The sequence below is a fragment of the Fistularia commersonii genome, chromosome 33 (genome assembly GCF_037954325.1).
Source record: "Fistularia commersonii isolate RoL2024-O1a breed Wild chromosome 33, RoL_Fcom_v1.0, whole genome shotgun sequence".
Lineage (NCBI taxonomy): Eukaryota > Metazoa > Chordata > Actinopteri > Syngnathiformes > Fistulariidae > Fistularia > Fistularia commersonii.
In genome coordinates this window covers 9,035,615-9,060,189 of record NC_141316.1, presented here as the reverse complement: position 1 = coordinate 9,060,189, position 24,575 = coordinate 9,035,615, and the positions used below count along the sequence as shown (strand labels likewise).

Below are 24,575 nucleotides of genomic sequence, written 5' to 3'. Positions count from 1 at the left end.
AAACTCTGGAAAGCTCCTTCCAAAGGGACAGTTTTCTACTATAGCTTTAAAATGTTAGTGAATAACTAAAAATCTGTTTGATTTTCTAAAACAATTACATCTATTTTGTATTTATTTTTGTCATTTTAATGCATGAAAAGTGAAACGTACCTTTTTTTCTTATTTTGCCGGGTAAAAAGAAAGGGTTTTTCTAAAGAGATTAATTGTGAAAACCAAGACTTATAAGTGTTCCTGTGAAAGTGAGTAAAACCAGGCTTTGAGGTCTCACAGAAAATGTCGATTGTGTTTCCACTGAACTGAGAAAAACACCCTCTATGATTTCTAATAATCAATCTGGACACTTAAAGTTGAGGTGCAGCAGATTGATGAGCAGAAGCCTCAAAGGTGGTGGAAAGACAATACCATTGCAAACAGCGCCTCCTTCTGGACGTACAGATAACAGGTCTTGTCACAAAACAAATTGCAGCTTCACTCAATTTTGAAATTTTAATGCCATTTTCAAAAATATTTTATTTATTATAATTACAATTGTTATATGTAAAGAAACAAATAATAATAACATCTCACAATCAGATATTCTATGTAGAAATGTGCTCGGTTTATCAAAAATATTTTTTGATATATTATTGACACGAATAGCGTTCTTACAAAAATGACAGATAAAGCTGCCAAAAAAAAAAAAAAAAAAAATGACATTGAATTTCTCCAAATAAAACCAACATGATGTGTTTCTATATTTAGGACTTTATCTCGCCGGCTTCCTGATTTATATATCGAAGGAAGATCAGCTCCCCAGTGAGGTCATTTGTCCCTGAACATGTCACTGCAGGCATTGTTGGGAATGTGGGCAGAGCTCAGCGGCGTGCCGAGATGTTCTTGATGTACGTGGTAAGTGTGAAAGTGAGATGCGCGGCAAGAGAAACTGTGAAAACACAGCTAAGAGCGATCACTTAACGTCTTTAGGACCGAGTCCAAGGACAGAGGCCCTATCAAAGAATAAATAGATTAAAAGGCTTTGAGAGAATACATCAAATAGGAGATCTGATGAATCTTGTTTTTTTAAGAGATAGGATTACGATCTCAGTTCCTGGCTCCATTGTGTGATTGTTAAGTACCCTCCGTGGGTTTGTACTGCATCTTTTTCTCCTTTGTTTCCACTTCAGTGTTGTTGCAGCAAGAGCAGAAAGGTTCAGGAGCAGCCAGATCGGTCGGGGAAAGCGACCTATCTGCAGATTGTCTTCGGGATCTTAGACGCGCATTCGTGATTTTCTGTGTGACCTACATTATATATGTACATATGCGTGAAAATCACATCTTGTAATTGGCCGCACATTTGAGAGAAAAACTAGATTTGTCTTGTTACAATAGTGTGACCGAAAGTCTCATCCTCGTCTGGTTTGGTCTCAGGGTTGACAGCGGTGACGAAGTGCATCTCGGAAACGTTGCTCAACATCCGTAAACATCTATCACTTCGAGTCTTCATGTAAATGTAAGAAAAAAACTGACGTGGACGCCTGCAGCGATACCAAACACCAGTCTTTTTTTTAGCCTTCTAACTGCATTCAAATTCTGGTGTGTGTATGAGTGTTCCTTCCTCAAAATCTTTTGAGCAGCACTGTGAAAGCTACGAGTCCTAAGAGAAAGTCTTCACCTCTCGGTCAGTGCAGTGAGCGAGTCACCCTCCCCGGGAACATGATTTTAAGATTCAAAGCGGTGCGAGGAAGTTGTGTTGTCACCTGATCCGATTGGCCACCGGAGAAGTGTGCATAAATGCGTCTGTAAAAAAAATATTCCTCATCGTGGATGAAGATTTTAGGACTCGTTCAGGTCTTCCTCCACCTCGTCCTCGTCCTCGTCCTTTACATTGTTCGTCCGGTCGCTGTTATCGATGGTAAAACCCATTTCTTTCTGCAGAGCCTTCAGGCTGGCCTGGCTGACATAATAGCTGATGTTTTGCGACGGCAGCAGCTTCTGGAGCTCCTCCGCCTTGCGGTGGGCCTGGAGAGCGCAGACGGAACGCGAGTGAATCTCACCATCATCTCGCATTTAGTTATTTAGTTTTATTTCCAAAAAAAAATAATCACCACTTGGAAGTTTCCCTGCTGACAGTGATGCTCCACCAGGAAACCAAACACATCTCCGATCCTGACACAAGGGTCCAAATCTGGCTCCTCCAGCAAGGACTCGCATATCACCGCCGCCTTCTCGGCGTCCTCTGCGTACAACCTGCGGACCGACACGTTCCGGAAATGAGACTCTTATTTGCTTCACGCAGTTTTACTGGTTCAGGGTGGGGATTTGTTTGGGGTAAGAAAAATGAATCTTACCGGCGTGCATGGACAAACTTTTTAATCAGCGCGGTCTTGTGCTGCAGGTCTGCCAGTCTGACATCCTGCTGCTCCGCTGAGTCCTTTGCTTTTGAGAGGCACTTGAAAGCTTCAGTCAGTGCTCCCAGAGCTTTCTCATAGTTCTGGTATTCGTCGATTTCCACCTGTGTAATTGTAAGCAGACAGACCAAAGCTATACAGTGAATTCCGATATTTTTGGGGCAAGCAAAGAGACGGACGGATGGATGGATGGATGACACAACATTGACGGGAAATTGGCTAAAAACGCAGGAGCTTCATTGAGAACATCTCAAAGAAGTGACCTGACGATTAGCAAAAGGTTAAGGAGGACTCAGTACAGAACTTAAATCCAAAAGATTTTCCCGTTAAGTGGCTTTAAATAATACAGCAAATACAAACAGGGTTAATACTGATAATTCAAATAAAAGTGTCAATTCATGTGATGTGTGTCAGGCATTGGTATTTTTGACATATAGGCACATATTCAGAATCAGAAAAACGTTATTTGTCCCCGAGGGACAATAGGGGTAATTGGGGATATTGTCATGTCAGCATCATTGCTGAAAATTTGACTTCTGAACAGGATTTTTATTCTGAAACCAACTTTCTCAATATTTACTGTCTCATAATGACCATTTCAAAACTTTAGGGTTAAAAGTTTCCCACTAAACTGCTGAATGTCATCTAATAACGTCAGTGAGAACAACGGATGCGAAGCGCGACCTGAGCACAAGCCTCGTAGAAACCGGCGAGCAGGTTGGGAGCCCTTCCTTTGGTGTAGAATCCGACGATGGTCTTCAGGATCTCCGGATTGGTCCTCCAGTCCAGGGACTGAAGATAGTTGGCGGCCATGATGAAAACCTCCTTCCGACGACAAACGTTGGCGAAAAGGATGATTTTCTCGGTGTCACCTGATTTGAGGAGTGCTCTCATAGCCTGTTTATACCAAAAAAAAAAAAAAAAAGACAATCAAATGTTTTAAAGGTGGATATTAAAGCAGGCATTCATATGTCCTGGTCATGAAGGTACATGTGAGACCTTCTCTGAATACACATGTCAAATGTTACACCGTTTTATTACCTTGGGCTTGTTTCCAGCCTCTGTGTATTTTTTGGCGGCCAGGAGGTAATTTCCCTGACGCATGCTGCAGTCGGCTATTTTCTCCAGCAGCTCCTTGCAGGCCTCCTCGGCCAAATCTTTGGGATCGGTTACAGTCATTTTGTCTGCGAGCTCTTCTGTGATATTCAAGTTCTGGGCCACACACAACTCCAGCGCTTGGTGGTACTGGACAAGGGGAAAACACACACGGATACAAGAACAGATAACTGCAGGTACAGGCAGGCTCAGTTCAAGCACTGACATAAATATTGGATATTGTGAAACTGCAATCACATCAAGGATGGGATTTCTTTACCATCATTTCCACTTGATTTTTGTTTGACATAAAAACATGTTGTTTTCTTTTATTTGTTCCTATATTAAGGAAATACTGTGATGTATTGTAACCAAACAGTTCTTCTCCGAGTATCATGGTATTGGTTTCTGATGTGTTCACTCGAAAATGTTACGACATACACAACTGCCGTCACAGATACCTTCCTGGCTGCGACCAGTAACTCCACGGCCTTCTCATACTGGGAATGCTTGATGAAGAAATCCGAGCAGCGCGCCAGGATAGCGGGGTCAGAGTTCTCGTTCAGATCCTCGGCGATCAGCTGAAGAGCAGAGAACTGCTGGGTTGCAAACGCCAACTCCAGAGCTTTAGAGACGTAACCAGCCTACAAGAGAGGAATAAGAAGATCCCTCTTTTTGATAAGTCAGAGGGCAAGTTTCACCTCCATCTTTTCATGAGAGTGCAACATTGCCCTCTTGTGGGGTGATTTTGAGTGCAACTATAACCTTGAGGTCTTTCAGAGGATTAAAAAAGGGATGCGATGTCTGCACGTCGGCTACCAAATGTGACACAGAAGCTCCCATAGCCATCATGCCGTCCACCTTAATAAGAAAACTAAAATGACTTGCACTTGTTCATCTTAATGTCAAATTCCATCGCAGTGGAATCAGTTTAGCATTTGGAAAAAGAAGATTGCGCTTTTGTTTTTTTGCTAAAAACATACACGTCAAAGGGACTCATGATGGCGAAAGTGGCTGGTGCAGATATTGTTTTTTATTTTTAATGCATCCCATCATAGTCAAAACAGAGCCCAGGCAGACCTTGTGGTAGAGCGCGACAGCTCGGTCCATATGGGAGCCTTTCTCCTCGTAGTAGCAGGCGGCTTCCATCATGTCCTCCGGGTTGCTGAGCAAAGCCAGGTTCATGAGCTGGTCGTCCAGACCGTTCTCCTACTCGGAGAGAAATGCGTAATTCGACAGTTGCGGAACCATAAAAAGGTGTAATCATGATTCCGCATGTGAATAAGTGTCCTTAATTTAAAAAGAAATCCGGGGTTTTAAAAGGGACATCCGGCCAGTCATGCATGAGATTTACCAACCTTACAGAGCCGTATGGCGTTGTTGTAGGCCTGGGCTCGGGTGTAGAAGTGGACGGCCTGTTTGATATCATCGTGACCCTCGTAGTGTCTGGCCAGGTGGTAGGACGCTGCTCTGTCACCGGTGTCGTTGGCTATCGCCGACGCCTGGTAATGACAGAACTCTATCATTACATCCATTCATGAGGTGTGTGTTCAAGCTGAAAGTAAAAAGAAATGACTTATCGCATTAACCTTAATGACTACAAAGATCCTTTGGGCTTTTCCCTTCAGGGGTCGCCACCTTCTCCATCCAACCCTATTCTCTGTATCCTCCTCTCTCACACCGACTTCATATCCTCTCTCACTACGTCCATAAATCTTCTCTTTGTTTTTCCTCTAGATCTCCAATTCCAGCATCCGTCTACCAATATATTCACTCTCCCTCCTCTGTACATGACCTGACCTCTCAGACTGGCTTCTCTGACCTTCTCTCCAGAACATCTAACATGTACCGTCCCTCTGATGGACTCACTTCTGATTAGAGAGAAACCCCAACATCTTCATTTCTACGACCTCCAGCTCTGCCTCCTTTCTTTTCGTCAACGTCAGTGTTTCTAGACCATACAGCATCGCAGATAAATATCTATATCTAAATATATCAGCTGTGACTCCCAAACATGTCAGATGTTCACTCCATGACTGTTCTGGAACCACGACAGAACAAATAATAGAACCATAATTTCTGGGCTATAAGCCGCAACTTTTGAACACTGCACCAAAAAAACGCATTTCCAGTATGTATTTGTGGATGTTACCGGTATGTATTTAATTAAAAGTTTAAAAAAGTTTCTGTGTAAATATCTTATGTTACAACGTGGACATCTGCAGCTTAGATGTGTATATATATATATATATATATATATATATATATATATATATAAAACTCTATCTATCTATCTATCTATCTATCTATCTATATATATATAGAACGTGGACACCTGCTGCAGCTTTTACATATATATATATATATATATATATATATATATATATATATATATATACATATATATATGTGTATATATCCACGTTGTAACATCAGATATTTACACAGAAACTTTTTTTAAACTTTTAATTAAATACATACCGGTAACATCCACAAATACATACTGGAAATGCTTTTTTTTGCTATATATATGTACACATAGATTTATTTGGTTGTTATTATTCAGGTGCGCTCAAGAATCTGGAAATTACAGTAATATGATGGATTCTAAATTTTCAAAACTGTTTTCTTCAACTGTGAATTTCAATATGAATTGGAGTTTTGATCATAACTATATAATCAATATGCAGGGGAAACGTTTCTTTCGCTGATGGGAGTTACCTTCTGGATGTTCCCCATGTAGCAGTGAACTCGGACCAGGGAGAGGAAATCCTGTGCGCACTCATAGAAACGCAGAGCAGAATCCATGTCCGACTGGCTTTCCAGGTACTGAGCCCACCACTTGTAGATGTTCCTGAGATTTTAGGGATGATCGCATTTACAAAACATAAAGCGGCATACGAGCCATCATGTGGCGTCATTGCGAAGTCATCTGAAGCCTGCGTGGACTACAAACACCAAGTCCAGCACTTACTTGTCCTTCATCTTGGTCACATAGACCTCTAAAGATGCCGTGTCATCCTGGAGCATTCTGGGCACTTCCACTCTGTGGGTGCCTGCATTCTCGTAACTGCAACCACAAAGATGCCGGTCACGATCCGCGACCCCGTAGTCGGTTTGGAAAAGATGTCGGTTGATCTTACTATGTCAGGGCGGAGGTCTTATCGCCCATGGACTCCAGGTATTTGGCGTAATTGTAATAAGTGGTGCGCAGATGGATGCGATCGTGGCTCTCGGCTGTTTCTAACGCCTTCTGCCATTCGCCAGAGGCCTGGTAGAAGTTGTTCAGAAGGTCATAGCGCTGACAGGACTTGTACAACCTTTCTGCATCTTCCTGCAGAAGGACAGGAAAAGACGACCAAAACATTTATGCTTTTAGTGTGGAAAGTCCCATGATCTTTGTGTCGTGACATTCTCGGGGCTAAAAAGAGGAGTGCCGCACGTAGCAGCAGGATGTGGCATTAAATTGCACAATTTAAGGGAAAATTTCACTATGCTCAAAATAAAATTTTGACAATCTTTCAAGAGCATTCTGGATGGAGGCATCTGATACGTTCTAACAGTTTCTAAATCTGCAGCTGCTTTTCTTCAATGAATATTTACACAGAGAACGGCACAAGAATAAGGCTGGGTGATGTGAAAAAAGGAATGTCATATTTAGATAATTAATGATAATAATCAGAATTTTATTTAACAAATGTGACACATCACACTGATCTAGCCTTTTAAAATACATATTAATGATGATAAAAAAATAAGGCTTAATTCTTAATATTCTGGTGAATTTCCTGCCAGCGCAATAATGTTCTGACTTGGAAAGTAATATAGCAGATTCTTTTGTCTTACTTGGGTTATAAGGATTACTAGAGTGATTTTATTTCTTTATTTTTATAGGTGACAAAAAATATATAACAATAATGATTAATAATACCATCAATAATAATAATCATCATCATCATCATTGTATATTTTGCCTGACATTAACAAGAAAACTTCTATCAAATTTCCATACATATGAATATAAAATGTTCCCAGCCCTGCAAAAAACATAGAAACAAATAACTCTATTGCTGCGGCAGACATTGAAACGTGGCTCATCAAAAACTAATTTTATGCATTCATTACCAGCATGTGAAGCTGAATGGCCAACATTGCCAACTGAGCCTCTGGCTCCGGCTCAGTTTCCGCCTCCCTCAATGCTTTTGCTGCCCTGGCATTTCCCATATTCCCAAGGCACACTCGGGCCACATCCAGGCGGTGAGTTTTCACACACATCCTTGCCATGTTTTCCCATACCACTTTACTACAGAGAGAAGAGACAGGGTCATTCTGTGAGAATAGCAGTAAATATTACATGGGTGTATTTGTGCTTTGGGTTTATGCTCTTGAAAATGCCCTCAGTGTGCAGGGGAAAACAAAATACTGACAAAACAGACCCCAAATTAGACATCTACGGTTCTCTTGTACTCAAATAAAATGGCATTAATAATACATTAAACATTTCAGATCATCGACATCCTGTCGGGAGAAGCGTCATAAAGTATGGCGAAATTGGAAGTCAAAGTCTTGCTCCTCGCTTCGTCTGTTTATATTTTTGTTCTTTCTGTCCCGCTGACGTAAAACCGTTCGGCCCCCTTTTCTGTTGCTTCACCACCAAATTTAAAATTCCTCAGCCATCTGTTCTCTATTTGTGCCCCCCCCCCCCCCCCCCCCCCCTCCTTGCATTAGCTGATACAGATGTGGGCTGTTTATTAAAGTTAGGCTACAGGAAATACCCCAAATCTTTAGGGGCCCTGGTGCAAGTGGGGGGGGGGGGGGGGGGGGGGGGGGGGCCTGGAATCCAACTAAAGTAAATCAAAGCAAGAACACCAGAGCGAAGAAAATCACCATTTTCTGCTGCAGACGACGGCCAAGATCTTACTCTGCGCGGTTCTGAAATCTATTTTTACAGACAATGAATGAGCTGACTTAAAAACCGGAGAGGAATCGATGCTGCTGCAGCACACAGCGGCAAGATCTAGAGTGACAGAAAAGGAAAGACAAGAGAAGAAACAGGTCTACATTTGGCCCCTCTTTCCAGCCTCCTTTCCTCTCAGGAAACACATCCTGTTGCAGGCTGACTGCGGTGACCAGTATGTTTGTTGCACACAAGAGAGAGGACTTCAGTGAACGCCCCCTGGGCTCCGGACAATAGAATACACACAGTGACGTCTGAGGGAGGGAGGGGGGGGGGTCTTTTGGACATTCTGTCACACAATCGCTCTGACATGCACACACATTTAAGGTGATCATGAAGGCGGGACATGTCCATTTAAAGCCGGCTGCAGATGCAAACTGATGTGTCGGACAGTGACGGACTGCAACTCGACAGGCATTTCAACTCTGACCTGAAAGGATTTTCAAAGAGCCTTTGAGTAGAAGGGAGAGGGGCCACGGCAGAAGGAAACAGAGGGAGGTGGGTTAGAGGACTTCTTTTCTCAAGCAGACAAGACAGTTGAGAGACAGTCTCCGCAAAGCAAGCGGCTCAGAGGAACACTGTTTGGAGAACCTGCGCTTTTTCACAACTCCGCTCCTCTGACGGGACTGAAGAGTGAGGACATCCATACAGCGAGGCCGGCAATACACAGTGAGGACGCAGCAACTGCAGAAGTGAAGAGAAGGGACGATAGAGCACACACACACACACACACACACACACACACACAAAAAAAAAACCTGGAACAAAATCAAAGCAAGGTCACGGTCAGAAGAGTCAAGCTGCAGCCAGTGGGAGCCAGTGGTATGGACGCAGGTACCTGTTGGATTAACCCCGGCGTACCCAAGGTGCTTTCTGAGGAGGAGGGCTGAAGGTCTGCAGCGATAACAATCAACTCATGACTGAGGATGAATGGAGATGTTCTTTAGCTAAGCTTCAAGACAACACCTTTGCCTATTCCACCTCAGTGTGAGCGGGGACAGAGCAAGCCATCAGCTGGAGGAGGTGGAGAGGAACCACGGGGACCAGGGCACTGCTGGTGCTACTGCCCCGGAGGAGAGGGAGGGGAGCAGGCAGGACAACCAAGAGGAACACCAGGGAGGGGGAGAGGTGGCGGGCATCGGCCGTCGCATGGCCGTGCAGAGGCTGGTGGTTGTGGCGGTGGCAGTAGCCCTGCTGTCCCTGATTCTAAACAATGTGGCCGCCTTCACCCCCAGCTGGGTCCTGCAGAAGCTGGAGGACGGACGCAAGAGAAGCGTGGGATTATGGAGGATGTGCCCTTCGGTGGGGGAACAGGGTCAAGATGATCGCCAGACTTGGCAAAAGGGGAATGGGATACAGAGACATTGCGGAGGACTGAGTTGGGGCTCTGAGTTTGCAGGTTATCAAGAACACCGAAGCACTGTCAAATGTAAGTTCTCGATTTTTGGTGTGAGTTCAATGTTGACTGTAAAAGCTAAATCCTGCATGAAGTAAAGCCTTGAGCCAGACTCCTGTGTAGTAGATGTACTTGCTTTAGAATACAGTGCTCCATTGAAAAAAAAAACAAAAACATTCATTCAAGAACAAGTTTGGGAAGTGTTGAGCTCAGAACAATGAGCTGCCGCACCATTCATGATAATATTGTAACCATGTCAGAGTGTGCATATCTTTGCCACCAAAACAGAGCGGGCCTTCAGAATTTCTCGTGGCAGAACCGATCGTGACCCCCGCTTTAGATTTTACCTAAATTTGCCAGGAGAATCGACTGGGCCGATTGCGATAATTGTTCTTGAAGTGAAACGCGACTCTTTTCATTGTCCCTGAAGTGCAGTTTGATATGATGCGAGCCTGCAACCTGATGGCAACGGTGGCCTTGACTGTTGGTCAACTGATCTTCCTTCTGGGCCTGATGGAGCTGCCGTTCATCACGCAGGAGTCCCAGTGGTGGGAGGAGGCCATCGCTGCACTCTTCCAACTGGCCAGTGAGTACCAGTGTTCCCACAACACTTCAAGATGCTTTGTATCAACAGACAGACGTTTATCACTTAAAAAATATAAACAAGTCCAACACAGACATACCCCCCCAAATTAGCATTCTAACGTAACGTTTAGGTAATTCAAATGGTCTAAGATGGACCGCAACGGATGTAGGAAGAAGAGGAGAAAAAAAAACAGCTTGTGAGCCCAACGAGAGGAATATTTCCCAAAATGTGAACTCATAGAACCAAAATGAGCTAATCGTGGAACACTCGCTATCCTAAACCATAGTTCACAAATGCGACCATGCATATGTAGATATTACTTTACAGGAGAGCAACTTCTGTGTATCGCCCTTCAGGTTTTCCAACTTTGGCTTAATGTAAAGTGGTTTGCCGCAACTCGTGCAGTGTTGATGAACCAACAGATCGCCGAGCATTGGCCCTGCCTTGGGACTCATTAGCATGGCACATGACTTCACGGGTTGGCACGGCCCGTCGCGGTGCCTCTACTGAGGAAGTCTGTTGTGCGCTGCCGTTGTTTAGATGCTTGGTGCCGTATCACTGTTGCAGAGCAACATGATGGTGGTCTGCTTTAGGTCTAAATTTAGTCTTGGTCCAGAATCCAAGGGCCAGAGCTGCAGCGAGCGACTGTCGGGCGCCAGGATATCCCTGCTCAGGACGAGGAAATGTCTGTGACTACCTGTTATGCAAACCCCCGAGCTGAAGAAGGGAAAAGAGGGGAGGGGGGGGGAGGACGGGAAAGACAGTTTCAACAGGCCCTGTGTGTTTCTGCGTGCACGGGCAGGATTACATGCACATGCTGTATGTTTGTGTCTGCCGATGTGTGCTTTGTGATTGTGTGTTTATTGTGCGTGTCGTGATAGAGAAATGTCCTGTGATGCACGCGGCGGCAGGATGGGAATTGCCTCTGTCTAGATAAGCTGGCCCAGCTTTTATGTCTGTGTTTACAAAACGTCCAAGAGCAGCGGGAAATAAAGAATCTCCTTCTTATCATTCGCATTTTTCAGCAGGCATTTCAGCGACGGTGAAGGCTTTTATCTAAAGGACTGAGAACCGCTCAACAACACACTTCAATAGACAACACCAAGTAAACCCTGGATATCCAGGAATGTCCTCTACCACTTCACAATTAATAAATCATCATAATTAACACCCGCATTTAAAATGCATAGCCTGATTGAAAATGGGAAACCGTTATAAACTGAATTGCACGGCATCTGTAAAGTTACTATCTTGCCATATAAGGCCAGTCTTCTCTGCCTGTTTGGTTGGTGGTATGTTCTCAACCCAAAATAGCATTCTCAAGAGAATTTCTTTTTTGTTCGGTTAAACTGGATAAAGGGCAAATGTGGGGGCTTTCGACAGTGCTGCATCATTTGTTTTCGCCAGTTTGCGAAATGATGACTTTTCAAAATCAGGCTAAAGCTCTGACAGCTTGTAAAAAAAAAAAAAAAAAAAAGATGAAAAGTAATTTCTAAAAAAAAAAAAAAAAAAAAAGAGTAAATAGTAGTGTAGGCATGTACAATTCACTCCCCCCACAGAGCCCGTGAATGAGCTCCAGCTCTGCATGAATGGAGATATTTTTACCCATCAACATCTTTCTAAGGAATGTTTTCATTTTCCAACGTGCCAAAATGTTCGGCCTTTGCGAGCAGACTGTAGAATAACAATATCCAGTTCCATTCAGCGATATCGCCATAGTGTTAACAGGTTCAGATTGGAAGCGCAGAACTGACCATTTCACCCCTGAAAACAAGGCGGAGGGTGTGTTTTTGAGAGTTGGGAATAATCTGTTGGCAGTGTTATTTCCACATTAGGGTGTAGGTACGGTTTACCTAACCAGACAAACACGCAGAGAAGATTTTCTGTACAGTCAACGCCTCTCCGTGAAAGACAAGAATGCCTGCCAGGATCTTTTCGTAATAAACACCTATTTCAAGGAATAGCAAAGGCAGCACTAAATTTAGCTCTGTTGAACATGACTCACGAAGGAGTCAAATGCAGGAGATTCTTGGAGACCTTATCACTCATGGATTTTGCATCCTGCACTTTGGAAGCGAATTAACACGTGAGATTTCCGAGATCTCGCCTTAAAGGGGAAAGCAAACGTGCAAATACATTTAAAAAAACTGTCCAGATAATAAAGTAAATAAAATCTGGATGAGGATGTTACCGGTGGCTATCTCAAATGACAGGTTTGGCACTTTGGCCTCTGAAACAGGATAATGTTTGAGAAAAAGCAGACATTATTGACCAAACAACTGATATTGATAGATCGCACTCAAGACAAGAGGCAGAAAAAAAAAAATCCTTTTAATTTGGGGATGAATGCTCCTTTTAAAATTAATCACGGATAGATTTTCCTGTATCAGATCATGTCAGAATTCCAGCATATTCATCAACCTCGAGGCTTGGGGTGTGGAGAGGTGGGAAGGAAGGAAGGATGGAAAGAGGAAGAAGGGAAAGGAAGCTTGAGAGATAAGTCTGTGCCAAAAAAAGAGGTTCACACAGCCCACCCTGGCTGGAACCTGGACAGGAGATTATTCATTTTCTAGGATAAGGAGCCAGGCAGGTTAAACACGAACAAAGTGCGCAAACAGTTGCATTCCTATGTGTACACAAAGTGGCAGACACGCAATGATACAGAGACACAATTATCCACATCCTTACATCAAACAATGACAGGCTTCTTGCTGCCGAGAGGGAGAGAGAGAAATATAAATGAACTCCAACCCTCAGCGCCGGTGACCGCTTCAGGAAATTGACTGATTCATATCCTAAAGCGCCAACATCCCTATTTCCAGTAATTATTTTTGGTGCCTGTATTTATACAGAAGTAATGTGGATGGGGCAGGTTTTCAGACATCTATTATTGTTAAAACTACTGAATGGCTCCAGGCCACACTTGAACGCCGCGAATAAGGGTTCACTGACTTTCTTGTATCTACTTGGGAAGGTGGAGGATGAGGAAAGGTGTGGTGAGTGGAGACACTCAGTCTTTCTAGAGCAGATCAAAGAAACAGCTTGAAATTCAAGACCGTGGCTTTCTGCCTTTGCGTGTAAACCGGAGCTCCTCATTGTGTGAGCTCCATGAGCGTGAATCAAAGAAGTCAAGAGATAAAACATCTCAAAGGCTTTCCCGTGTATATAATAATCCTGATATTTTTAGACCTTGAGATCTCACAAATCCTTCCTCACAAGAAAACTCAAAGGCATCACACTGGGCTCCCGCTGAACGTTCTGCCTGCGGGTCTATGGCATGTGTTCTTTAGGCAGATGCACTCGCCATGAAACAATAAAAAGACGAGGTATGGCCAAGAAACAGTCTACCAGTCACACATTCTTCTCAGGGGAGAGCTAACCCCTCATTCAAAAAGCACATCCGCCTCCAGTTGGTCGCGATAAAATCCATGTAGACGATTTCACGGTACGTGATTGAATTGTGGAGATACAGTACGTGCCCGTTGGATTTGTCTAAAATACACCGGGGCAGAATGGGGTTTTTCCCAAGTGGAGCTAGAAGCGCTAACATTTGCATTCGAACGGTCATGTGTCTTTTGAGAAATAACGGATACGTTGGAAAAGACAGCCGTCTTCGTTACGACGCTGCCAGCGCTCTCGATGTAAAGTTTTCTCTGAAACCGCACGCTTTAATGCCAGAAACCAGTTTAAATGTGGAGTAATAGAAAAAAAAATCATTTAAAAACAACATTTCAGTAACCAAACCCTTCTGTGCCTTTGCTCCTGGGCAGGTTTCGTGCTGGTGATCGGACTAGTGACCTTCTATAGGATCGGACCCTACACACACCTCTCCTACTCCTGCTACTTGGACATAGCGGCGTGCCTTCTGGCTACGGTGGCGGCCGCCATGCTCATCTGGAACATTTTACACCGCCGCGATGACTGCCTCACGCCCCCGGTTATAATCATCAGTCGCTCAGTGGCACACCCATGCCACCCGCGCCTAGACAATGACTACGTGGAGTCACCATGTTGAGCTGAACGGGAGACGACCGCACTCTCAAGACTGTCCTATATGATATTAATCCATTTAGTTGATTCTCGCGAGAAGAGGACACTCCTGTGGCTTTACAATAGCTGCACTAACATGTACCTGCGTTTGTTCAATTCTATGTCCGACACCTCCTCCCACCACAAACACAAATGTCAGATTATTATTGCTGCTTAGAGTCCAGATGTCACAAAATTATGCTGAACATATTAGGCTACAGTCAACTATTAAATACATTCACGCGCATTTGGGTGAACATATTGGTAAACTATGGAATTTGGACCTGGAACTTGAGTGGATCAGTGGAAGAAAAGATCAAGCTGGAACTTGACCTTTATTAATATTATTATTATTATTATTATTATCATTATATTATGTGAACTTCTTAAATGTAATCTTTCATAATTATAAATTGGAAATTGTGAAAGATCTTACAAATATAATACCAGAATACCTCATATTTGTTTTAATTCTTTTAAAAAATTATTAAAATGATAATAGATCTTAATGGTTACAATATAATAACAGACATGTAAGTGTGTAAGTTTAAGCTTTACATTCAGTCCATCTTGAGTTCTTAATTGGAAAACTAATATAAAGTAAAAGCATGTGTCAAGAGAAAAACAGGTCTGACCAGGTTCACCTGGCAGATATGTTATTCCCTCAAGGTGAGAAATAATGAAAAATTAGTTATTAATGCAGGAAAAAAAATAATTTAAAACAAAACAGACTTTTTAAAATCAAGGAAAAAAAAATTAATGAAATATTTCAGTACTTCAGTACTTTTGTGATGCTTTCTATATAAATCTCTGCTTGCTTGTGGTACATACCTTATACTAAATTAATATTTTATGGTTGTATAAAGAAGAATGCTATCATTAGTATTAGGGTTATTACAATTATATCATATTTTTGTAAAGAGCTCCTGTGTGTCTTCTTGGGTGCCAAACATACAGGCCCATGAAAATAATAATAATATATCACATAAATCCAATAAATTTCCAGAAAAGTCAATGTGATTGTTTTGTTGCCTTTGCAGTGTCAACATTTCATCTGTTGCAATGGAAAGTTAATTTAAGATAAAAAAAAAAAAAACAAAAAAAAAAATCAGGTGGTAGCCCGTGGTAGGAAGGACCAGAACAGGGTCCCTGTGCAGCTTATAATGCAAAGTGTCATTTTTCGGTCATTTTTCATTTCAGCTACCAAATGTTTTTTTTCTGAGTGTCGCTGTGATGAAAAGGCTCATTGTTTCTGGTGTGTGTTCAACAATACAAGTATGAGATGAACTAAACTGGATCACCGGTCAGACTGACCTAGGTGTGAAAAACTGCTCCGCAGAGACAAGAGGTAGAAGATAGAGGTTACCTCAGGAGGAAATGCATATGCTCGTGGGCGGTGATTTCGGGAATCAAACACAATACGGACAAAAAAGGAAGAGGCAGTAAAAATAACCATCAATGAGTGACTTAGTAAAGCTGTCATCGGTCCTACTAAACTGGAGGGAATATCCGGCCTGTGGGATATTTTTTCCTACTTTTCATGCAATATTCCCATTTGCGTATCTTTTGTACGTGACAAAGAAAAGCTACTTCTGCATTCGGGGCGAGTGCCTTGAATCACGTATTCGCCTTGAGATACCATCAGATCTTTGCTCAAATCACATATATGTTTCCCAAAGACACACACAGGAACAGGCACACACATCCTTTCGGCAGCCCGATTCAATGCTTGCAAGAATGAAAAGGGCACTCCTTTTTCGCCAAACTGACAGGGGGAACCTCGTGCATGTTTGCATGTATGTTAGTGTCTGTGTGTGTGTGTGTGTGACTCTGTTTAGAAAAGTACATCCCCTCAGAACACACCCGCAAACTAACAAAAAGAGTCGTATATACACACTGTGAGAGTTCCTTCCCTCCGCACAGACTTGGTGAAAGTCCTTAATCATAACATGCGCACAAAATCGTAGTTTTTCAGAATTTATTTGCGCATTTGCTTTGACCAATTTTGTATCAGCCGCAGTTTATTCCCCATTCATTATAGTATTATAAACCTCTGTATTAGTCTTGTTTTTCACCTGCATTCAGAGTTCGTCTGATCCATTAATCAGATAAATACATCGACGTGATATTGTTTCCCTTCACTTGCAAAAGGGTTTCTTGCATTCTCGTACCTCAAGAGGTGAGTGAAAATAACAAAATTAGCAGTTTTTTTTTTCCACAACCTTAAAAGGTGCTGAATGAAATGAAGAGCGAGGAAAACAAGTTGCAACAATAACCCATTCTTAGCACAAGAAAGCAGTTTATTATAGCTCACCTATTGCAGACTATGGTAAAGGACTCTGAGCAGAGTCAAGGCTGAAGTAACAATGCTATCCCTGTGGCCTTTTCTTAGCCTTTGAACCTGAGCCCCTGTGGAAAGGAGCGGTGAGGAATGTGACTAAAGACTTATGAGGAGGTGGGCTCGCTCGGAGTCCGCTTCTCTGCACGGGCTCGCTGCACTGACACATGGAATGTGGACAAACTTCTTGTTGCCTTACCTTTTGATCAGTTTGATTGCTCTAAAAGCTTCATCCATGTCACCGATGGTCAGATAGAAGCTGAAGTTGAGCATGGCGTCCCGGGTGGACTTCTCACAGCCCTCTAGACCCACGAAGTCTCTGAGCGCTCGTCTGGATATCATGCTGGGTAATTGGGCCGTCGGCCCTCTAGGTGGCTGGATTTGGTTTGTAGGAGCTGATGCGGTGGAAACATCGGCTGATCCTTGGTCTGTGTCACCAGGCTGAGGAGGGTTGCAGAGGACAGAGATATTGTGTTCGGATAGCATCACCAAACAACACGCTATAATTCATGTTTAATAGAATATCTTGGTGAAAAGTAGCGCCGGAGAACAGGCCAGAGCAAATCACACAACGACAAAGCGTTACAGAGGAAGTCAAGGCACAGCGATGGGAACCGACCAAAGCTTGTGGATTTCTAGATATTCCTCAGCACAACACGCGGGATGGGGGGGGGGGGGGGGGGGGGGGGCGTACAGTATCTGTGCTGTTTTTAGGGATTCAGGATTTTCACAAGACATATACAACCACAGTAATTACAATGGGGGAAATCCAAAATTACTGACGCTTTTCAGAGTGGCCTTTCGCGAACAGAGATACTTACTTCTGGCCGAAAGACATCACCCCTCCGAAATAACAGCTGGGGTGTGTTGGACCAAACACAGAGTTTCACATGAGAGTACTGATGGGCGCAAACAGAAATACTTGCCAACCTGTGGCTCACGTTTAAGGTACTGCTGCCTGAAGAGACAACCGACTGGGTTAAAAGGGTATTATCTGTTCTCACCTTGCAGCTGAAATAGTAGTAGGGCACATCCAGGGCAAGGAGAGCCTGCAGGCCAGCATGTTTGGGGTAACAGTCCTGTAAGAGCAGCCCGTGTTCCTGACTACAGAACAGTGTGACCACTGACACGTCCACCTGAGATAAAATGACAGGCTTTAGATTCACCTCATGTTTGGGAAAATCATGTGACAAGAAATCACGCACTAACTGCTGATACATGAAGAAATCCATGAATCAGCGATATCGATTTTCCTGCTATCAATGACAGAAGGTGATGAGTAGATACATTTTCATTGTATGACAAAAGGGGCAAAGACTAAAACAGTATTTAACGGTTAACTTTACCGTGTCCAGGTAACTGGAGGATGAGGATTCAGAGCTAATCGGCACCGTCTCACACACAAAAAGACGAGGTTCACATTCATCCCAAAAGTGGGATACAGGACACCGACCAACGAGATCCGTCCCTTGAAACTCCCGACTGAATCCCAGAACACATAAATAAGGAGCATGAAAAGCATGAAAGAATTAACTACACAAAAAAAAACACAACACAAATATAGACAAAAGCAAAATCCTTCACCTTTCATTATCTTCGGGCTGTGAGATACCACTAGACGGCCTTCCACTGAAGAAGTCAAAGTGCGTCACGGTGTCCATCTCGACGTCAAAAAAGTAGACTTTCGGATCGGGTCGCCCGTTTACCTGGTGGTAGGGAATCGGATTTAGAGAATGGAACGGGAACATCTAAGAAAATATCCTGGGCGATGAACTTTACCAAGGAAATAATTAAAGATATAATGAAATCTTGAAATACAATTATCGTAAGGCATCAGCTATATATTTAGTCAATATGTAATTTGCTAATCAGTTCATTGGTATAGATAGGGTTTTAAGGAGGTTCAAATTTTTTTTGATTTATTTATTTATTTATTTATTTATTTTTAAAATAAGGATGAGAATCAAATTCTAATAACGATAATGATTGTGTTAGTTGGCTAAAAGGACACTGATTGTAATTTTTGCAAGCCCAGTGTGTTGAATATTCACCTGAGATATAAGAATGCTGACTTGGCTGCCATTAGCGTTGCATTTGACTGACCGCAAGGCTCCCAGGTTAGGAATTTGTTCGGCCAGGTTCTTTGCACCGCAATGAGCTTTGGCATCTCTATCACACCACGAAATACATCAATGAGACCACAGGGACGGAAACTGACCATTGTGTTTAGTCAGGACTTTCAAAGTGGAATATGCGAATGAAAGAATCTCCACAAGCACGGCTTTAAGTGACGTTGGCGATACAAATAATCCCTTTTGAAATGTACCTCCGGCTGAGGTCAAAGACTCTGACGTGCAAGGTGTCTGTGCCCACGGCGAGGTATGACTGGCACACACTGAGGAGCACAGGGTTGCCCTCTGCCTTGGAGAAATTCAAAAGCTGCTTCACCGTCCCCTGAGCAGTTGAGGAGAAAGTATGTGTAGGTTAAGCAATTTCTCCTGACAAATGCAATTCAAAATGTAAAAAAAAAAAAAAAAATCAGCTCTAAAAGGAATTATATCGTGTGTGTGATGCAGTCTGTGGTTCATTTTTATTCGTCAGAAATCACTAAGATGGGGTGACTGACCTGGGGAGTTCGGATCTGGACCCTGTTCTGTTCCACAGTGTAGAGGTTTTCATCATGTGCAGCGACCACGTGGGAGTCACATGGAAAGGAGCCTGCGTCCAAAAGTTTACAGAAGAGAGAAATGAAATATAGGTGCAGTTTGTGGGTCGTGAACTCTGCAAAACATTGCGAGTGAAGTTGGAGTTTGAAATATACCTGAATTGCGGAGGACTGTCCCTGAGATTTCATAAACATTGACCTGTTTGCCACTCCAGACTATCACTGAGTCCTGTTGGGATGATCACACAAACATAGTGAGCATTACGTTTGATTAAACTCATGCGACTACATTGTAACTTGGATGGAAAATGGTAGAGGCCTACAGAAACTTTGTAAAACCAATGTTTTAAAGTACACGAACACACACTTTCACTCTTTTCCTCCACTTAAAACTCACCTTCTTAACACACACTCCCTTGATGTGCATATCTGACAGAAGGGCGAGGTGCACTCCCGTGTTGAAGTCAGTGATGCTAAGCTGCGTCGGGGTAAGCTGCACGGCTGCCACCTGCTGGCCATAGTGGCTGGACATCACGTGCTCGTGCAGGATCAGCACCGTGTCGGAATTGTTGGCTGCCAGCAAATTCAGGTTGGACCCCCACTGCAAAGGAAATCTACTTTAGCTTTCTGAGCAGGATGTTATGCTAATAAAAATGTCACTGTGATATTTTAAATCAATTCTGACACCGCACTGGACGCGGGTCAAAACTGCACCTGCAGCTGAGTGACGTTCCCTTCTATTTCAGTAGGTGTTTGTAACTTCCACTGGGCTTTGGTTTCACCTCCGCCGCGGTCTGTCTGCATCACCATCCTCCACATGGCTATCCGACCATGGTTGGTGCCAGCAGCAACAATTTCTAGGAACCATGCCATGGTAAAACATTACCAAGTGAATACGTGGTTTAAAATGAATCAAAAACATCGTAATTGGCAAAGAATGTAAACAGCTGCTAATTTCAAGGAAACATCAAGTGGAAAAGTGAGGTAACCTTTTCCTGCACAGTATGAAACGCAGTTGATTATCTCTCCCTTTTCAAATCCCAGGGTGTCATCAAGAGACAAAACGTAGTTGTCATCTCGTTCAAGATCCCAAAGCCTGTGAAAGGATCAGGAAAAAACATCACTCGAGTTTCCTGTAAGAAGAAAATGTTGGCGTATTCGGCGAGTCCGTTACCAACCTGATAAACTGCTCCCCTGTGGCCGTGATGAGGAGACCATTCTCTGCCCAAACCATATCAACATTCTGTCCGGTTTTGCTGCTCAGCTTAACCTGAAAAAAATAGGTCACAATTACCTGGGCAAAATAGGAGAAATATGCACTACATAGTAGGAATTAAATTTTGCAACAAATCAACATTGATCCTATTGATTCACACGTTTCACATCAATTATTTAATAAGATGAATCCGATCCAAACACAAATTAGATAGGTTATGAAAATATGTTTAGTTTGCTTCCAGCATAATCAGTGAGTTTGACTCAGCTTGCACTCAAATAGTTGTATAAAGTGTTTTATTATCAAAAAAAAAAAAAAAAAAAAGGTGAAACTGACGTGAAAATGTAAATCTCCGTTTGCAGTAATTTCATATTCTGATGCTTTTTTATTTTAATTTTGTTTATTACTGTAATACTGATTTTTGGGAGATTTTCAAGGTTTGCTCGGTGGCCGTTTACTTTTCTCTTTTTCTATTTAAAAAACCCTGATGCATTTCCAGAAGAAAAAAATGTGAGCATACCCTTATTTCCAAATGTCTGAGTGAGCACAGAAATCATTTGAGCGTACCTTAGAGAATTCCTGCGCCCCCTTGTCAAGTCCCAAAGTGTACTGAGACATCATCATCGTCTCAGTGATCACAGCAAGAGCTTCCCTCGTCTTAAGGTAGAAAACCTTCTTGATGGCACCCTCCACACTGAGAATCGTGCTAGTTTTCCCGTGCTCATCCACACTGTGAACCTTTCCTGCAGAGACGGAACATCTGGTCAAGGATAAAATAAGCAGCATTTTTGTTGCACTGCTCAAAGACTTCATATTTGACAAGATGGAATAAGGGAACAACTCTGTGTGATCACTCTAGGACATGTTGTTAATACTTCCTTTTTTGAAATTGAAAACGCCGGTCATTTACGTGATAAAAACATTTAGATTTAACGTATTCATCTATGACTTGAGGGAAAAAGCCGACAAAACGGGAAAAAAAAGAAATCCTTGCCATCTGCAGTGCTGACGTAGAATGCAAGTCCTTCCTGAGGGCCGATCTTAAGAGGGGCTCCTTTCCAGCTGAACATGTCCAGAGCCGTCTCATCTCCACTCACTGATGCGCGGGCTAGCATTGCCACATCACTGTAAAAAGAGCTGTGTCTAAAACATGCTTTCAATAAGCTACACATTAAATCAAATTTGTTTATTTCAAAAGGGGACAATGCAATTTCATAAAACACACGAATAAAACATGAGTAAAAAAGCCAGAATAAGCCAAAGAGGCTATGTTTCATCAGTAGTCCCCCCGCCATGATGTCAAAAATGACATTAAATGGACAAAGAACAGGTGACAGGTTAAAAGATAAATGTTTATCTCTACATACTCTCCAGGTGAGGCAGGTCTGAAGATGCAGCATGTTAGAGGTTTGTTGTATTCATGCTTCACTTGATGGGTTCCTTGAAGTCTCCCTCTGGCATCAACCTTCCATACTGCTAAAGTTCCACTCTGAAATAAGGTTTTCACACTCTATTTATATAGGTTTATCATTAGAAATGCACAATTTGTGCAGTTTACAAAACCGCATGCTGATACAGTTTGAAGAATATATATTAACAATAATAAAAAAATAAAAACCCATAGTTGTCAACCCCACTAATCTGCCGTACAGAATGTGCAATGCTCTCACCTGGTCCCCGGTAACCAGGCGGCTTCCAGAGGTGCTCCACTCCAGCAATGTGATGCATGCTGAATGTGTGTTTGGCAGGACCGTTTGATCTCCAGAGGGGTAAGCTAACATCAGCACGTCTCCATTCTCCCAGCCTAAGGCCAACACTGGCTTGGTGGGATGCCAGCGCAGCACTGTGGTCTGATTTGGACGTTCGATGTGGCAGCTCTCGACATATTCTCCCTGTATGTAGACAAAGATGATAGGTTTTGAGAGTCCCCTTCTTTCAAAATTGTGATGTTAATTCTATAGCTGAATGAAGTACGTGCAAATGTTCCCACTCTCATAAGTGAACGAAATACGCACACTTGCTATGCGTGGTTTATGGAGTCATAATAATGGAGAATCTGATCCAGGCATAAACAAATCCCATAATGTACCTGCTGTAAATAGATGTCAATGCATGCTCCTGAAGTTGAACTACTCGAGGCCACGGCCAGTAACGGCAGAGCTGAATGCCACGTCAACAGGGATGGCGTGTCACTCGTTTCAGGGGCCTCGGTGCGGTGGTCAAAATACACCGCCATGTTCCCGCACAGTGTATCTCTCTGTAAAAAAATAAGAGAAAGAATGCATGATTGGACGGCGTGCGATGGTTGTTGACGTCGGGTTCGGTCTCATTCCGTACTGCGAGAAATGCAGTTCTATTAAAACCGAGTGATCATTAGTGCACAAATTCCAGAACACAATGCTGAAGTTGAAAACTACCCAGGAACAGGATGTTAGATACTTTGACTGGGGGATTCCAGAAGCACAGTCCACACTATGTAGATACACATCCAACTGGACAATACAAACATGTAAGCCCGTACCGGATATAATGAGTGCTGCATTAGCAGGAAACATAAAATAATGACCATTTCAATTCCCCATTAGAAAACAAAACAAACAAACTTAAGTTGTTATTGTTTTATCCTCCAATCAGTTGCTCCACTCTTCAAGGGCTGGTGATGTCTGTAGGCTGCTTTGTCAGCAACCAATTGCGGCCAAAGCACCAGCAAAGGAAGGGGAAGGTGTTGTTGCATTTATTGTTCAGCATTTGCTCCAGATAAGTAGCGGATAAGAAGCAAAAGCCCAGAAGGAGTGACAGCCACTGCAGCTGCCCGGTCCGTTTGCACAGTTCAAGCTTGAAAATCACTGGTTCAGTCTTCAACATATCCCCTCATCCCCTAGATTGTTCGACGTCATTTCTGCGTATGCAACTCTTACGTGTATAAATTAATATGTATCATTCATAGGAACCGATAAAGTTTGAACAGTAAAGCGTACGATTCATTGAAATCATATCAACATCAACAAAATGTTTAATGTGACACTTGTTAGCGGTAGCCGCTAACATTAGCTAACGAAAAATAAGCTAGCCAAAGTTAGCATTCTCGGTTAGCTGTTGGGTTTGAGACGCCGGACGGGGTTCGGCAGACGTACCTCGCCGTCCCCTCGCTACCTTTACCGCCAACTTCGCCGTTTAAATGAAAAGCGTTCAAAGAAAAGCGTTCAAACGTCGTCGTGTAGCCGCCGTGCGGGGACCGGAGCGTCGCCGCTAGTTGCCCCTGACAACACCGAGGGCTGAGGGGGCGGAGCTACGGGAGGACGGAAACATCAAAGGCGCGTTCCAGACAGGAGGTCCAGAGAAGGTCCAGAGAAGGTCCAGAGAAGGTCGAGGAGGTCCACAGGAGGGCCAAAGAAGGTCCAGAGGAGGGCCAAAAAAGGTCCAGAAGATCCAAAAAAGGTCCAGAAGGTCCACAGGAGGTCCAGGAGGGCCAAAGAAGGTCCAGAGGAGGTCCAAAGACGGTCCAGAGAAGGTCCAGGAGGTCCACAAGAGGTCCAGAGAAGGTCCAAGAGGCCCACAGGAGGGCCAAAGAAGGTCCAAAGAAGGTCCAGGAGGTCCACAGGAGGTCCAGAGAAGGTCAAAAGGAGGTCCAGGAGGTCCACAGGAGGTCCACAGGAGGGCCAAAGAAGATCCAAAGAAGGCCCAGAGAAGGTCGACAGGAGGTTCAAGAGGTCCAAAGGTCCACAGGAGGTCCCTAGAAGGTCCAAAGACGGTCCAGGGGAGGTCCTTCAGAGGTCCAAAGAAGTCCAGAGGAGGTCCAGAGAAGGTCCGGAAAGGATCCAGACGAGTTCCAGAGGTGGTTCAGAGAGGATCAGAGGAGTTCCAGAGGTGGTCCAGGGAGGATCCAGAGATGGTTCAGAGAGGATC

General features: G+C 43.4%; 2 protein-coding genes across 3 annotated transcripts; one reads left to right on the top strand and one right to left on the bottom strand.

Annotated features, from left to right (window-relative positions):
- Window positions 1-499: 499 nt before the first annotated feature.
- Window positions 500-23,933, bottom strand: ift140 (intraflagellar transport 140 homolog (Chlamydomonas)). Of its 2 annotated transcripts, XM_086140455.1 has the most exons (31): window positions 23,804-23,933; window positions 22,759-22,926; window positions 22,340-22,561; window positions 22,037-22,158; window positions 21,664-21,794; window positions 21,237-21,412; window positions 20,632-20,723; window positions 20,443-20,549; window positions 20,168-20,310; window positions 19,851-20,054; window positions 19,610-19,682; window positions 19,415-19,506; window positions 19,115-19,242; window positions 18,840-18,957; window positions 18,373-18,494; window positions 18,135-18,270; window positions 17,793-17,924; window positions 17,610-17,645; window positions 16,988-17,229; window positions 7,608-7,785; window positions 6,626-6,816; window positions 6,457-6,552; window positions 6,204-6,336; window positions 4,841-4,984; window positions 4,563-4,691; window positions 3,944-4,126; window positions 3,429-3,632; window positions 3,072-3,284; window positions 2,328-2,491; window positions 2,085-2,226; window positions 500-1,998 (listed from the first exon to the last, which is right to left on the bottom strand). In XM_086140455.1, exons 2-31 carry the CDS (start codon window positions 22,903-22,905, stop codon window positions 1,813-1,815), a joined length of 4,386 nt encoding a protein of 1,461 aa, XP_085996581.1. In that variant the 5' UTR covers window positions 22,906-22,926; window positions 23,804-23,933; the 3' UTR covers window positions 500-1,812. The 2 variants fall into 2 exon arrangements, with proteins under 2 accessions (XP_085996581.1, XP_085996582.1); XM_086140456.1 differs by lacking the exon at window positions 17,610-17,645.
- On the top strand, window positions 8,759-15,465 carry tmem204 (transmembrane protein 204). The gene is made up of 3 exons (XM_086140457.1): window positions 8,759-9,868; window positions 10,266-10,421; window positions 14,192-15,465. The coding sequence occupies exons 1-3, from the start codon at window positions 9,589-9,591 to the stop codon at window positions 14,434-14,436; spliced, it is 681 nt and encodes a 226-aa protein (XP_085996583.1). The 5' UTR covers window positions 8,759-9,588; the 3' UTR covers window positions 14,437-15,465.
- Window positions 23,934-24,575: the final 642 nt, after the last annotated feature.